Genomic DNA, 14,426 nt, shown 5'->3' with positions numbered 1-14,426 from the left:
CAGGAAGGGCTCCAAGGGGAAACCTGCATTGAGCAGGAGCTGTCCCCTGGATATGCCAGCAACAACCAGGATGTGTTCCAAGGGGAAGCCTGCATTGAGCAGGAACTGTCCCCTGGATATGCCAGTAACAACCAGGATGTGTTCCAAGGGGAAGCCTGCATTGAGCAGGAGCTGTCTCAAGAAGAAGCCAGAAACCACCAGGAAGGGCTCCAAGGGGAAGCCTGCATTGAGCAGGAGCTGTCTCGAGAAGAAGACAGCAACAATCAGGATGTGTTCCAAGGGGAAGCCTGCATTGAGCAGGAGCTCTCCCCAGTAAAAGCCGGTAGCTACCACGAGCTCTCCGACAGGGATGAATCCACTGGGGATGAGCTGTCCCTGGAAGAAGCCACCAGTGACCAGGAGGGGCTCCAAGGGGAAGCCTGCATTGAGCAGGGGCTCTCCCCAGAAGAAGCCGGTAGCTACCACAAGCTCTCCGACTGGGATGAATCCATTGTGAACGAGCTGTCCCTAGGAGAAGCCAGCAGCTACATGGAAGTGTCTGACTGGGAAGAAGGCACGGAGCAAGGCCTTTGTCAGGGACAAGTCGGTAGATCCCAGAATCTCTCTGACTGGAAGGAATACAGCAAGCATGAGCTGTCCCACGGAGATGTTGGTAGCTACCAAGAAGTGTCTGATTGGAAAGAGTCCATTGGCCAGGAGCTTTCTGAAGAGGAAGACTCCATTGGCCAGGAGGTTTCCAAAGGGAATGGCAAGAGACCTTCAGCTCAGTCCAGCTGGGAAAATGACAGTGACCGAGACCTGATGCAGGACAGCTGGGAACAGAACATGGGGGACAAGCCCTTGCTGCGGGAGGAGGACAAGTGGGATGGAGTGAGCCTCCTCGAGCTCCGTGAAGAAGACAGAGAGCTGGGAGGTTTGGCAGGAGGCAGGCTCCCAGTGCCTGCCCCTCGCGAGGCTTGGGTTGAGCACGGGCCATCTGAGCCGTGCCCCCAAGTGCCGCTCTGTGCCTCGCCTCCCCACCTGGGAGCCCAGGCCCTCAGCCAGCAGCTGGGTCCCCGCAAGAAACGCCCCTCCCGCCTCGGGCGGGCGCTGCGGATGCTGCGCAGCCTGTTCCGCTGCCCCTGCCTGGCGCCGCAGCCCGAGGATTAGGGCTGCGGCCGGCGCCAGCCCGGGCCTCCTGGACGGCAGCTGGCCGGCAGCCTGCCCCACGTCCTGGGGGAGCCACACGGGCTGCCTTTGCCTGGACATGTCCCTGCAGCCTCAGCAGTCCCCGGCTGCTTGGGAGCATCCCAAGCCACTCTCCCCAAGAGCAAATATTACCCGTGTGGCCAGCCTCCAACCAGTATCCATGCGGGACACTTGGTGCCAGGTGGCTCAGCGGTGAACGCCAGAGACTCTGCAGGGTGGGAAGAGACCTCGAAAGTCATCCAGTCCCACCCTCACCCTGGCACCACCATCATCACCCTGAAACCATGTCCCCAAGTGCCACATCCAGACAAGACTCGAACACTTCCAGAGACAGTGACTCTACCACCTCCCTGAGCAACTTCTTGCAATCAATTCCTGACCACTCTGTCAGGGAAAAGTTGTTTGGAATATTTAATCTGAACCTCCCCTGCTGGAATCCAAGGCCATTTCCTCTCATCCTGAAAGGACTACGTGCTGATCCTTTGGGATTTCATCCATGAAGAATGGCCACAGACAGGAGGCATTGCTCCCAGGACTCCACTGCACGACTTCACCAAACAATTCTTCCAAAACAGAGGGAAGTTGGCTTTAAGAAATAATAGCAGTAGTGAAAAAAAAAAAAACACAAAAAAAACCACACACCCAAAAAACAACACAAAACACAAAAAAAACCACAAAAAGAAAAAAATAGGACTAATAATAATATAAAGAAGATGAAGAAGTTGAAGAAATAGTAGTAGTGAACAAGAAAAAGAATTAAGCATAAGAACAAGAAAAAAAAGAGTAAGAATAATAATAGGAATAGAATAAGAAAAAAGAAGAAGAAGAATAGGAATAATTAAAGGTTTTAGAATAAGAAAAATGAAAAAAAAAAGGAATAAGAATAAGAAGGAGAAAAAGAATATGAACAGGAAAAGGAATAAGAATAAGAAGAAAAATAAAAAAGAATAAGGAGAAGAATAGGAAAAGGAATAACAATTTAAACAAGAATAGGAGAAAGAAGAATTATAAGAATGAGAATAAAAATAAGGACTAAGGATAAGAATAAGTTGATACAGAAGAAGAAATAGTAGAAGTAAACACTAAGAAGAAAAAGAAGAAGAATAGGAATAAGAAGAAGATGAAGATGAAATAGTAGTAGAAAATTATTATTATTACAACAATATCAAGTTAAAATACACATCTACACATACTCTAGCATCACCGAATGGTTTAGTTTGGGAAGGACCTCAAAGGTCACCTAGTTCCAACAGAGTCTCTTCTGCTCTCTCTGAGACTGAAAGAAATAGCTCCTATTTTTCTTCCTCTCTCCTTCACATTTCCCGTTAAATAAAATCCACGTTAAATAAAATCCGTATGTTGTCATCATATGGTCTCATTTGCGCCTGAATTCAGGCAGAGGCATCTCTCTCTGAAACACATTCTCTGCCCAGACTGTCTTCAAAGCAGAGGTTCCCCAACCCTCTGAGGACCTCAGTCGCTCTCCTCTGAACTCATTCAAGCACGTCCAAACCCTTCCTATCCAGGGGCCCCCAGACAAAGATGTAGTGGTGCAGGTGGGATCTCAAAAAATGGACTAGAGGGCCACAATCACCTCCTTGACCTGCAGCTCTTTGCTCCTTTCCATGCAGCTCAGCCCATGGGTGCCTTTTTGGGCTGGCTCACGCTGAGCTTCTCCTCCATCAGCACCCCCAAGTCCTTCTCCTCAGCCCCTGCCCCACTCAGCTTCTTCCCACATATGGCACAGACCTGGTGATAATAAAGGCACTAGAGCAGAGTGCACATTTCAAGCTGTCTTCTAATTCTGTCATGCTATAAATAATTTCCTGTAATTGCCCTTTAGGGCTGCTTTTATTGCTATCCAGAGCAATCCAGGGGAATCAAACCGTAAGTGTCACTCCTTCCTTGGAGGATTCACAGTTCTTTGTCTGCATTGAAACAAACACACCTCATTTGCTTTCTGAACATCCATCCTTTGCCCTAGCATCTGATTCCTAGCACCTCTGTTTTTCACAGAAACTTTTTTCGCTCTGTACTTGCCAGGCCTCTTTGCTTTGAACTTCTTCCTTCTCTGCGTTTCCATAATTTCCAAGCATACTCAGTGACCATGTGTTCATAGCAAGTCCAAATTTGCCTTTTTCTGACCAGATGTCTGTGAGATGTTTCGGTGAAGAGTGCTTTGCATGAGGAAAAATACGCTGTGCATAGTGAGTGTGGTTACTAAATCTTGATGAACTCAGTACACTGTGCCCATGTGAGCCCTGAGGATTAGAAAATTTAATAAAGAGCTCATTAAATTGATTTGCTTATTAATTTGTATTTAGAGCTTCACTGGGTTTTGACACAGTAGAATTGTGTTTGAGGCATTACTCAAATAAAGATTTTCTGAAGTACAAGGAAATCTGGACTTTACCCGCTATCTTTCTTCAGGGGACAGCACTAAGAAGGTTTCTCTCCAGCTGCTGACTTACATGAAAGAAGTCCATATGAAATTTAGCTTGAGATTACCACTGAGTATGGCTGGAACTGGCCAATGAATTCCAAAGCTATTTGGAAAGCATTCACAGAGAGAGACTGGCAGTCTCCAAATAAATCACAAAAGCTTCACTTCAGCCCAGTGCTGCCTCCTTCCAAGTGCTGTCAGCTCCGGGCTGAAGTCAGGAAAGGCCTCACTGGCCAAAGGCTCATCAGAAGCACATCAAGGAACCTCTCAAGCAAGATGTCAAACACCCCTTTTTTTTCAGAAGCCAACTGGAATGCATCCATAACTATTTTATCTACTTCAAAATGTCAGCTTTTCATTTTAACTAGATGAAATAGCCAGGCAAAAAGTCATCATTTCTGTTTGATCTGTCAGCATCCCTCTGTTGTCATCAAGGAAATGCAGTGCCAGACAGCAAATGCTGCTTCACTTTCTCTGCTCTCACAGACTTTCAACAACAACAACTAGAGAGGAGGAATGTATCTTGTTTTCTGTAAGTTTTTCCTGTAACAGTACACCAGAGGTTTTCTCGATTTGCTAAACTCATCAAAAGAAATACAACAAAATCCAGCCAACTGATCTTGCTTGAAAAATGCAAAACTGATCACATTTGCTTGCAATATGTACATCATGTTGAGAGCGGCAGATATCCATGGGAAATGGTGATCTAACCCTTAGTCCTAAAGCAGATCAGCTAAAAGAGTAGACATCCACAGGCCTTACCAGTACCTAATCTATCATCAAAACAAGTGTTATTTAGGGATGATTGTCAGATCCTTAGTAGATCCAAATGTATATCTCCAAGATGGAAAGTTTGGATTTTGAGAGGCTCTAAGGACAGCTCTTCTTTGGACTTCTGGCTCCATTTCCTGAGTCATGGGAAGACATCCAAGTCTTAACATTCAGGAAGAAAAAAGGTTTCCATTTGAAAACCTGATCCTCTTGAATTCAGCAAGCACACATAAATATCTACAGACCAGCAGTTTGCCACTAATTCACAGGAGTTAGTGACAAACTGTAACCACCAAAAAATGAAGCAGCACACTGTGCTGCCTTCGCTCAGCCATGAGGGAACACCATGCTTGTTTTTCCACACAGGATGTAACCCACTGCCTGGCTCAAATAGACAGAAAGACCCGGAGAACTCTCTGTTTAATGATCTGGAGAACTCTCTCACATTCTAAAGGGACACTGAAAACTTTATCCCCTATCAGCTTTCACTGAGACAGACCAGGTTTCACATTTTTAGTGGATTGTGGATTATGGACCACAGTGTTCATTCACCTCCGTCCCTGGGAGCATCACACTGGTGGTACAAGCACAGCAAAAGCAGAGATTTCTAAACCTCAAAAAACCTCTCAATTCAGAGATTATTCATAGCCCAGAAAAAGAGAAGAGCTGTAAAATAAGCTGACCTGAACACAGTCCTCTTGATTCTCTCTTTCACTTCTTGTTTGGTTAGATAAGAATCCAGTGGGAATTCAAGGTGGGGAGTTGAGCTAAACTGTATCATTCCCACACGGACCTAAAAGGAAAGGTTAAAGGTTATGAAAGGTGTCTGTGCAAGTTTTACTCTTCTGATCAATTTACAAACCTGGGAAGTCTAAATTGTAAAGAGGCAAACTCTATTTTCACCGTTGAGCCACTGACACTGTAAATGAACTTTAAAATAGAGCAGAAACTCCAGTATTATCTATACAGACTATAAACAAGGCAAAAAAGTTTATCTGGAAACAACAGGAGCCTCTGTAGCAGTTACAGGCAGCTCAGGATCTATATTTATCCACCCAGAGCAGCTCACAGCCTCAGGGACAGTAAGTTTATAAATAACACCTTCTACACCAACCCATTTACACACCGTGCAGGCAATCTTTCCATTACTAAGAGAGGCTCCCTCTGGCAATGAGCACAGCAGGCAACACAAACCAACACTTTTTCTAATAGCTTCTCTAAAACCATTTTCTCCAGCTGAAACCCCAAATACGCTAAATGGTCTGTACTGGGCAATGCATCCAGACTTCTTGTAAGACTTCTCTGAAGTCTTACAATAAGTATTATGGAATGTGACAGCTTCAAAGGTGAAAAGACTACTAAGTTTTAGTCCAGTCTATGTGAGGATTAAGTGAAAGGCTAGGGGAAAGATGGTAGTTAAAATATAAAACAAAACACCACACCAAATCTGCAAATATTAAATATTCATTGACACAACCTTCCCAAAGACCTGACATTTATTTGGAAAGGTTCTGCCATAGAATCAAGTGCAGCAACCTGCTCCAAGGCCCTCAGCTGAGGTAGTGTTGTGGGGCTGATGCACACCTGGAACCACAGCCACTCTGGCTTGAAATCCCCTCAGAAAAACCCCAGGATGTGTCATTCAGGCCCAGAGGTGCCTCAAGGCTGACTCCAGGGAGCAAGACCTAAGACTACAGCAGCACAGCATCCATCTCCTTCTGGGGAAAGCAGAGCAAGCAGACTACATAATTTACATCTATACAGAAAGGTGGTTAACTTCCCAGAGATTAATTCTGCAGTTTTCCAAGGAGAAGCAACAGAAAGATCCAATTACTTTAATCGATGAGCATCCAAACCAAAATAAAATCGGTAAAAAAGCCCCAAATAATCTTTAACCTGAAGGACTATGTCTTTTCTCAAGATCAAAAGGAACTGCTTAAAATCTGTGAAGAATCAAGAAGCATTCTCCAATCCCACTGCTCCACAAACTGCATCTCTCTGAATAAATACTCTGCCCCCATGGCAGCTGGTAGGTTGAATTTTGCAATTTTACTCAGCATGTTACCACTGGCCTTTAGACACACTGCCGAGCTGTTTGAAAATTAGAGGAGATATTCCTGACACTCACTCTGTCTGGATGGATGTCCAAGGCATCACAGAGCTTGCCTGCAAAGTGCTTGGACCTTTCAAAGCTTCCTTTGCCAATGCTGTAGGAGCCATCCAGGAGGAAAAGGACATCTAACGAGGCAGAGCACTGCATCACTAGGAGAAATAAATACATACACTGTGAAACCACGCTTTGTTAGCCCCACTCTCTAGAAGCAGGCAGCCAAGAGCCGAAAATCCAGACAAATTGCAGAGGATGGACTGGGCCAGCCCAGTGGTCACAACCCGAAGCCCACATCCATCCCTGCTCTGGCCTGCAGCAGCTCCAGCTCAGCTCTCGGTCTGCCAGACTGACTTTGGAGTTCAAGGCCCCAGCCTGGTCCCAGAGACAGCACAGGAGCAGCCAGTGCAGTGAAGTATCACAAAATACAGGGAGAGATGCTCTCCCAGAGAGGACACAGAGGGAGGGGTGAGCAGCAGGGAGAGGGAGCCATGCCCAGTGGGACCTGCAGGCTCTCCCAGCCCAAGGCACAGATGTAAATCCAGGAGACATTTGCAAAGTCTACTGAGTCCCACAGAGCCCAGTGTGTTTCATCTGCAGCACATTTTTCAAAACAGGCTCTCATTTTCCTGAACATGAACTCTCTGAACAGCTCCCAGACAGTGACAGAAACACTTTTCATGAAAATCTGCCTTTTATTTCCTCTTCAGAGATGTGTCTTTGTATCACCCCTGCGTGCATGAACATGACTGCTCCCAAGTATAAGTTTCCAAGGTGCTTTTGCTGCAGTGGAAACCCACAGTATCACATAAATAAATAAATAAATAAATGGCATTTTGCAGACTCTGAAGAGTCGTTTTCAAGGCATTTAAAGGGAAATTTTTAATTCTCCTCTGCAGCATTTGCCAGATTCAGCTTCAAGGGAAAATGAATCCAGAAGTTCAATAGAGATCAAGCATACCAACCCCGTAAGAGCTGTGCTGGCTGGTGACGTTACTCTATGGCAATTACTATAATCTTTTTGTTAGTTTTCACTACCATTTCCAAATCATTCCTGCTAGCCAAAACCTGAATTTATAATTAGGGTTTTCTAATACCAGATTACAGGGATTGAAAGCTGTGAGGCATTCCATTCTGGGTCACTGGTTCTTCTAACGGGGCACCCAGCCTTGCCCTGGGGCACTGTGCTGAGGACAAGCTGGAGCACAGCCTCCCTGCCAGCGGCGTCCCGGCTTGTCAGCCCTGCCCTCGGAGCTGGGCTGAACCTGGAGATGCAACAGGGCTGTTATCCCTGCCTAAGCATGCACAGAGAAAACTGCAGAGCCCCCAGATTGGGGTCAGCATGGAGAAACACTCCTCAGGTGGCTCTGGAGTTGAGGAGTGCAATGCAGCTCTTCTCCAGGCACTCGTAAGCAGGATGTCTGCAGCCCACCAAGGGACTCCTGGTGACGTGCAGGAGGGAGAAACACCCAAACACTCATCCTCGGGATGGAAAGTCTGAGCTGAACACGTGGTACTACAAGATAGAGCTGGAGGCCATGCCTGGCATAGGAATAAATGCAATTTATCCCTCGACAGACAATAGGAAACAAATGGCTATCAGGAGAGAATTCATGACAGAGTTTATCAGTAACCGATTGGAAGCACAATAAGGGAGCTGCAGGTGAACATATGCTGGCCAGCCAGAGCCCCATCACTCCTGCTCCCAGCATCCTGACTGGTGCTGGCTTTACAGCCTGAAAAAAACACCCACGTGGGAGGTCTGATCAAGTCTGTAATTAAACACAGGTCTTTAAATCAGGATTGCTTGGAGTAGACACTGAAGGAACTGACAGAAACACCATCCAGTTGGCAAATAGCCAATTTGGGAGAAACAGAGTAGATCACTTCCCAGGAGAGCTAACACCAATGGGGAAGAAAGCCAGGCTAGGGCAGAGGCAGCCACAGTGCTGTGCTTGCCAGAGCATTGATGGGGAGTTTATGGATTGAAGAGGGGCTGATAAATGTAAATAACTACAACAACAAAAACTTAAAAAGACCCAAAACAAAACACACCAAAACAACCAAAGAAAGAGGGAATTCAGAAATAGAAAAGACTTGCTTTATAAAACAAACTTACACTGGCCAGCAGCTGCGATCTTGCCAATCATCTCCTGGTCAACATGGATTTGTTGTATACCCAACACCAGCAAAGCTGTGGGATCAAGCAGATAATCATCCATGAACAAGATACACAGGATTTCACCTGTAACAGCAAAAATGCTGGTTTGCTGTATAGGTTTCACAGTTGCAAAAAATAATTTGATTACACAGCACTGTATTTGTGTCAGGAAATTCCTTCTAGCTGGGACACAGAGAGCATGAAAAATACCAAGGACATGACTCTAGCACACAGGATAGTCCCTCTGCTCACTGCATGCAGGGACACAGTGCAAGAATGAGAGCTAGGCCAGCCTTAGGCTTCTGAGACTACAGTCATAAACACTGGAGAGATTTATGCACTTTTAATATCTTAACATCAGTTTTTCCCATATCAATTAGACACTTTACATACAGATCAGCCATGTGTTCGAATTCTCAGAAAAGCTGTTTCTCCAGGTATTATCTTCTCCCCTTTTATGTGAAACTATGTTTCAGAAGTTTATCCCTAAACCGCCTGGAGAGGCTCTGACTTGGCTCTCCTTCCTCAGAGAAGGGATGGGGAAGCACCTGAGACAAAACCACTGATGCAAAACGGCAACTTTAAACATACCTTGGGAAAGCAGGAAAATGCAGATGGACTCAAATGACAAGATGTTCATGGTGACAAATCTGCAGGGAAAAAACAAACAAACAAACAAGGAGAGGAATGGAAATCCAATTCCTAAAGCTGATTTCTTTACCTGCAGCTGATCATCTTCCTGGGTGTCTCAGGTGATGAGCTCAGAAACATGCAGTCTGAGGGGCAAAAGTAATTCCTGCCCTGGGGAGAAGGGTGGGGAACAGATAGAAGGAAAAAACATGAAAATGAGGAAATGATAGAAAAGAAAATCTCTCTACATACTCCTCTCCTCTCCCATCACATCCGGAGGGAGCAGCCCTGGCAGGGGAGGAGGGACAGCCTAACCCTGCTTCCCCTCCTCTCCATGCCCACGCAGACCACTCCTCTCCTCTCCTCCCTCTTCCGTGCACCTCCCTCTCACAGCTGAGTCCCACCGGGGCCCCATGTCCCTGGGGAAGCCGGTGCAGAGCCGAACAGAGCTGCTCCGGGGGTTCACCGAGCACTCCCGAGCCGCATCCCCCCGAGCTCCCCATCAGCTCCGGCCGGGGCATCCCGGCTGTGGAGCCCAGCACAGGGGACCTGTCCCTGTCCCTCGGGTCCTGCAGCGCTGCTGCCCGACCCCATCACAGGTCTCCAACAACACTCAAGCCCAGGCTCTTTCATGCCTTATGTTTTCCAAGGACTGGCTTTCTGGGGAGATGTTTTTATGCATAACTGTCCAGCAAAGTCAATTTTCTGCTCATTTTTCCTTTGAAATCAGCGAGGCTGCCATCACATCATAGGTGGCTTTCAGTGACACTTTCAAGTATGCCCAGATTTAGACCAAATGTATCTAGTAGAGCTCTTGGCTTTCTATTTCAAACATGTGTATTTATCTTTTCTCCAGATTAAAAGCACTCACCAGAGCATACTTGACCAGATTCCTGATGGGTCTCTGCCCCTGTTACTGCAAAGCAGACTTTCTTCATGTAGTTAAAGAAAAGTAAGAACATTTCTTGATAACCAGCTCTATTAATTGCTGTTCCAAGAAAACAGAGGGGGATTTTTCTCAGGAAAGACTTGTGTCTGCAGCAAATTATATACCTTTCACATCAGACAAGGCAAGATACCCCTAGCAGGCCATGCTCAGTTACCTGCATGGGTACACAGTGAAGAGGGGATTAAGAAATCCCCTCCAGGATTACCCCACTAGGGATTACAGACACAATAACACTGTCTTTCAGTGCCAGATGCATCAAGCATCACCCTTCAGCACATCCTCCCAACACCCCCACAAGACTGCCCCCACCAAATTAACAGATCCCAGGCTTGGCTAAGTAAAGGGAGGTCAACACAATACATGACTTCATTGGAGAACCCCCAGTGTGTGTCCCTCAGGAGCTTCAAGCCCTGCACATGCCACAGAGAAAAGGTCATTCTTCTGCCATGCCTCAAGGACATTCTTTCTAGGAGCTATTTCCAGAGTGCACATCACCCAAAGCAGGACAGGCCTCTGCTTGCAGTCATGTGTGACAGGTATGGGGGGATTTCACATTGTTTTCACACAAAACATTGACAGGTCGAGATGTTTCTACAACTTGGTCTTATCTTGGGTTTAAATCAACTAATCTGCAGGATGAATTCTTTGCCTTTCAGCCCAGCCAGACCCTCAGCAGCAGGAATTGAAAGAAAGCTTCATCATCACCTGCTGCTCGTCAGCATTAGTCCAGGCTTAGCAGCAGCAACCTTAAACAGCAGCTTTGCTGGGGGATGGTGTAGTGAGTGAAGGACCTTTTCATTTTATCTTCTCAGCCCTTAAGATAGGGAATGATCTACCTCAATACTGAGACAAAAAAAAATTTTTTTAAGCCATACTAAGTCAAAACTCCTATTTTTGTACCCAGATTCTCACTTGGACACATGAATATGACGACAACTTACTTGAAGCTAAGAGTTGCAACCATGTGTATTGTATTTGGAGGAGTGAGACCAGAGACAGGAGAGAGAGGTAAAGCGGAGAAAAGCTCTTCTTGACAAGTACCTTCCCAACATGTGTTTCAACACTGCAAAGTATCACTCATTTGAACAGAGGAGAAAGCAGGAAAGATTACACTACATATTCATTAAAGCACGTTCTTTACAAGCTAAGTAACCTCCTGTCACTGCTGAGGAATGGCCCCAGCTTGCTGAGGGGACCCACTGCTACATGCTCATCTGATATTCAGATGTAGGGAGGGAAGAGAGGAGACCAATCTTGCTGACTCCTTTTGCAGTCTCTCTCAGCATGTTTTCCATAAGTAAATTTCACTTTTATGTTCTTGGCAAGGTTTGGCGGCAGTGGACAACTTCTATTAGGAGCCCCATGCATCACCTCTGCCCAGCAACAGGCATTGCCTGGGGGCAGCTCACAGTGGGATCTGAAACTGAAGGGGTGAGAAGGAAGACAACAGGGAAATGTTTAACTTCTCCTTAAAACAAACATCACAAATTTCAGTCTAAAAGTTTTGACAATGTTTTCCTCCAAAGGATAAACAAGATTAAACTTCCATAAGATGCTCTACAAAACCAGCTTATTTTTTCTCCCCCACCCAGTTCTGCAGCAAGGGAGTTTTGAGAGGCTCTTCTCCCCCGCACAACAAAGGCTCCTGTATGTAAAGAGACCTTGATCCTGCAGCACTGCTCACATGGGGTACTGTCAAAATCAACATGCTGCAGATCAGGTCCTGTACAACCAATGAGTTACAGAATAAAAGACACTTTTCTGACCTGAGAGCTTTTGCTACACTTAACTGTGTAGTTTGTTCTGACAGAAGTGCTTATGCTACTGACTTTGCCTGTGGCTAGAGCAGCAGGAGTGTCCCCATGAACGTCTCACTTTTTAGATCTTTTGCCAAATGCAAACCCACCCAAGGGAGCCAGAGCTTGCCTCAGCATCACAAGCACTCGATGCTTGTAGCAGTGGGCAGCTAGGATAGATGCTGGGAAGAAATGTTTTCTGGAGCGGCTGAGAAAAGGGGAACAGTGATCTGCAGGAATTTGGTGTCTTAGGTCAAACAGCAGCATAAGAAAATAGACAAGCAAACAATATCATTATATTGAAGTTATTAAAGCATACAGGTAACTTTGTTACACACTCTACTGAGAACTATGGGTCCTGGAGCAATTACTATAATTGGTTTTGTCACCCCTCACCTGAGCTGGGCAAATCTGGGTGGCGAATCTCCAGCTGGGTGTCTGGCCTAATCTGCACTGCTTTGCACCAGCCAGAAACATCCACACCTGCGGTAGATCAACTACTGATCTACCTACAGCAGGAGCAGGTGTGAATTGTTCCCAAAGAATGGAGTGGGAGAGCTGTCAGCTTCAGTGATTCCCGACACCGGACGCTGAAGAGAGAGAGGAAAAATCCTTTTTTAACATCTCTGGCATTCAATGTAGCTCTCACAATCTGATACATGCTGAGATCATCTCATACCTACCCCCTATTATAAAACTAACCCAAATGCTCACCTTATCTTCCTGCTGCATCTCTGTGAGCCCCAAAGGACAAGCCATAGCCTGGGAATGATCTTCATGGTGTCAGTCCCACAAACATGTACAAGCTGTTACCTGCACGCATTTTCAGGACAGTGGGCTGTGGGCCCTTCCGAAAAGGGGACTTCCTGAAGGACCTACTTTAGAAAGTCGGGATCTTCCACATGGATTTTTTTTTTTTTTAATAACTCTGATAGGGTCAAGAGAGATCGACTTTCTAAGCCATTCCATCTACTTAATCCTCTCAGAGTCTTCCTGGAAGACCAAGACATCTTTAAGAGCACGCACTGAGAATGACACGGTTGATAGCCCAGCACACATAAGATGAGGAGTGCGTCAACACACACACTGCCTATCCAGTGCAGCCCTTGCTGAATAAAGTGGGAAAATCTGATTGCATGGAGGATTTGTCTCACAGTGATGCCTCATCTTCACTATGCAAAATAAAAAAGTTACTCTCATTTCCTGCATGAAGTGCAAGTGTCCGGACACATCACAGGTATCATCCCAGGCCCTTCAGTCCTTCCTTGATTATCAAGACTTGATCAAGTTGTTCTTGTGTCTTTTGCTGAAAGATTTTTATTAAGTACATGAGACAGAACCTGTTGGAAAGCCTGCCCTGGCAGGTTCAGCACTTTCCCCTAGCTGCACCCCAAAATTGCTAGAAACAAACTAATTAAAGCACTAGAGCACGGACAGAGTCTGATTTCCTGGGTGGTGGGGTTTTTTGTTATTTTACTAACGTGGCATGGCACTATTTATTTATTGGAGTGAACAGATTCACACCGTGTTCTGGCTGAGCTGGGGCAATCCCTGCTCTGAGCTCGGGGGTCCCTGCAGGGGGACCAGAGGCACAGCGGCCGGGGTCCTGCAGACCCGGGCTGGGACCTCGGCTGCGGAACCGGCCTTTTGGGTGCCTCCTGCCCCCGGCCGCACAGGGGCTCTGAGCCGGCTGCCGCATCTCCGCTGCCCCGCGCACCCCGCAGAAGGGACAGCAAGGCGTCCCCGCCGGCACCGCCCGGGACCAGCCCCAGCCCTCCCCGGGAAGGCTCTGCCGGGCTCCATCGCCTCCCCGTCCTGCTCCACGCCGGCTGGGGAGGCAGCGGCCCGGGGCAGCCGGAGGAGGAGCCGGGCGGGGGCTGCCCTTGAAGCCCGCTGCACAGCCGGCTCCGCTGAGCAAGCGTACCCCCAGCACTTCTGAGCCCCACACGGCCCCTACCCTCCCAGCCGGAGGTTTAAGATGTTCTCAACTAAAAAGCGGGGGGGAAAAAGCGCTCCGAGTCGCACTTTACCTTTTCTCGGCAGACTCTGCACGGCCCTTGTGCACCTGCGGGGGTTATGAGCAGCCTTTTCCCACCTGGATTTACACCGTGTTCAGCTGGGACAGCCTCTCCTCCACATCCACCACAGCCTGAACCTACAGCTACGACCTGGGGGTGGGGAAACAACACCAGGAACACCCACATTGCTGTAGGTTACCCTTAAGAGGAACATTGGTGTTCACTCCTCTAACAGACTCCGTAAAGCCGAGAATGTCAGCAGCCCTGGAGCACAGCCAGCAGCCCCGGCAGCAGCACAGAGCTGAAGGACAGCCCCAGTCACACTGCCTCACAGCAGCACCGAAGTAGCTTCATGCAGGATCC

At 47.1% G+C, this 14,426-nt stretch overlaps 1 protein-coding gene across 3 annotated transcripts in view; it reads right to left on the bottom strand.

Moving 5' to 3' along the window:
- VWA2 (von Willebrand factor A domain containing 2) overlaps nt 1-14,057 on the bottom strand; it is a 26,155-nt gene extending 12,098 nt beyond the window's left edge. The window contains exons 1-7 of one of the 3 annotated variants that reach the window (XM_042019368.1): nt 12,760-14,057; nt 12,442-12,635; nt 9,392-9,471; nt 9,262-9,320; nt 8,629-8,703; nt 6,531-6,664; nt 5,086-5,195 (exon numbers count right to left, since the gene is read on the bottom strand). In XM_042019368.1, coding sequence (XP_041875302.1) covers nt 5,086-5,195; nt 6,531-6,664; nt 8,629-8,703; nt 9,262-9,320; nt 9,392-9,471; nt 12,442-12,522 — 539 coding nt within the window. In that variant the 5' untranslated portion in view covers nt 12,523-12,635; nt 12,760-14,057. Of the gene's footprint in view, nt 1-5,085; nt 5,196-6,530; nt 6,665-8,628; nt 8,704-9,261; nt 9,321-9,391; nt 9,472-12,441 lie in introns of all 3 variants that reach the window. The other 2 variants (XM_042019367.1, XM_042019369.1) reach the window with 2 other exon arrangements.
- Nucleotides 14,058-14,426: the final 369 nt, after the last annotated feature.

This window comes from Corvus kubaryi, unplaced genomic scaffold (genome assembly GCF_017639235.1).
Source record: "Corvus kubaryi isolate FWS band 111438036 unplaced genomic scaffold, C.kubaryi_AGA036_p1.0 138, whole genome shotgun sequence".
NCBI lineage: Eukaryota > Metazoa > Chordata > Aves > Passeriformes > Corvidae > Corvus > Corvus kubaryi.
Note: the sequence above shows the minus strand (reverse complement) of the source record. Positions and strands in the feature narration are given on the sequence as shown.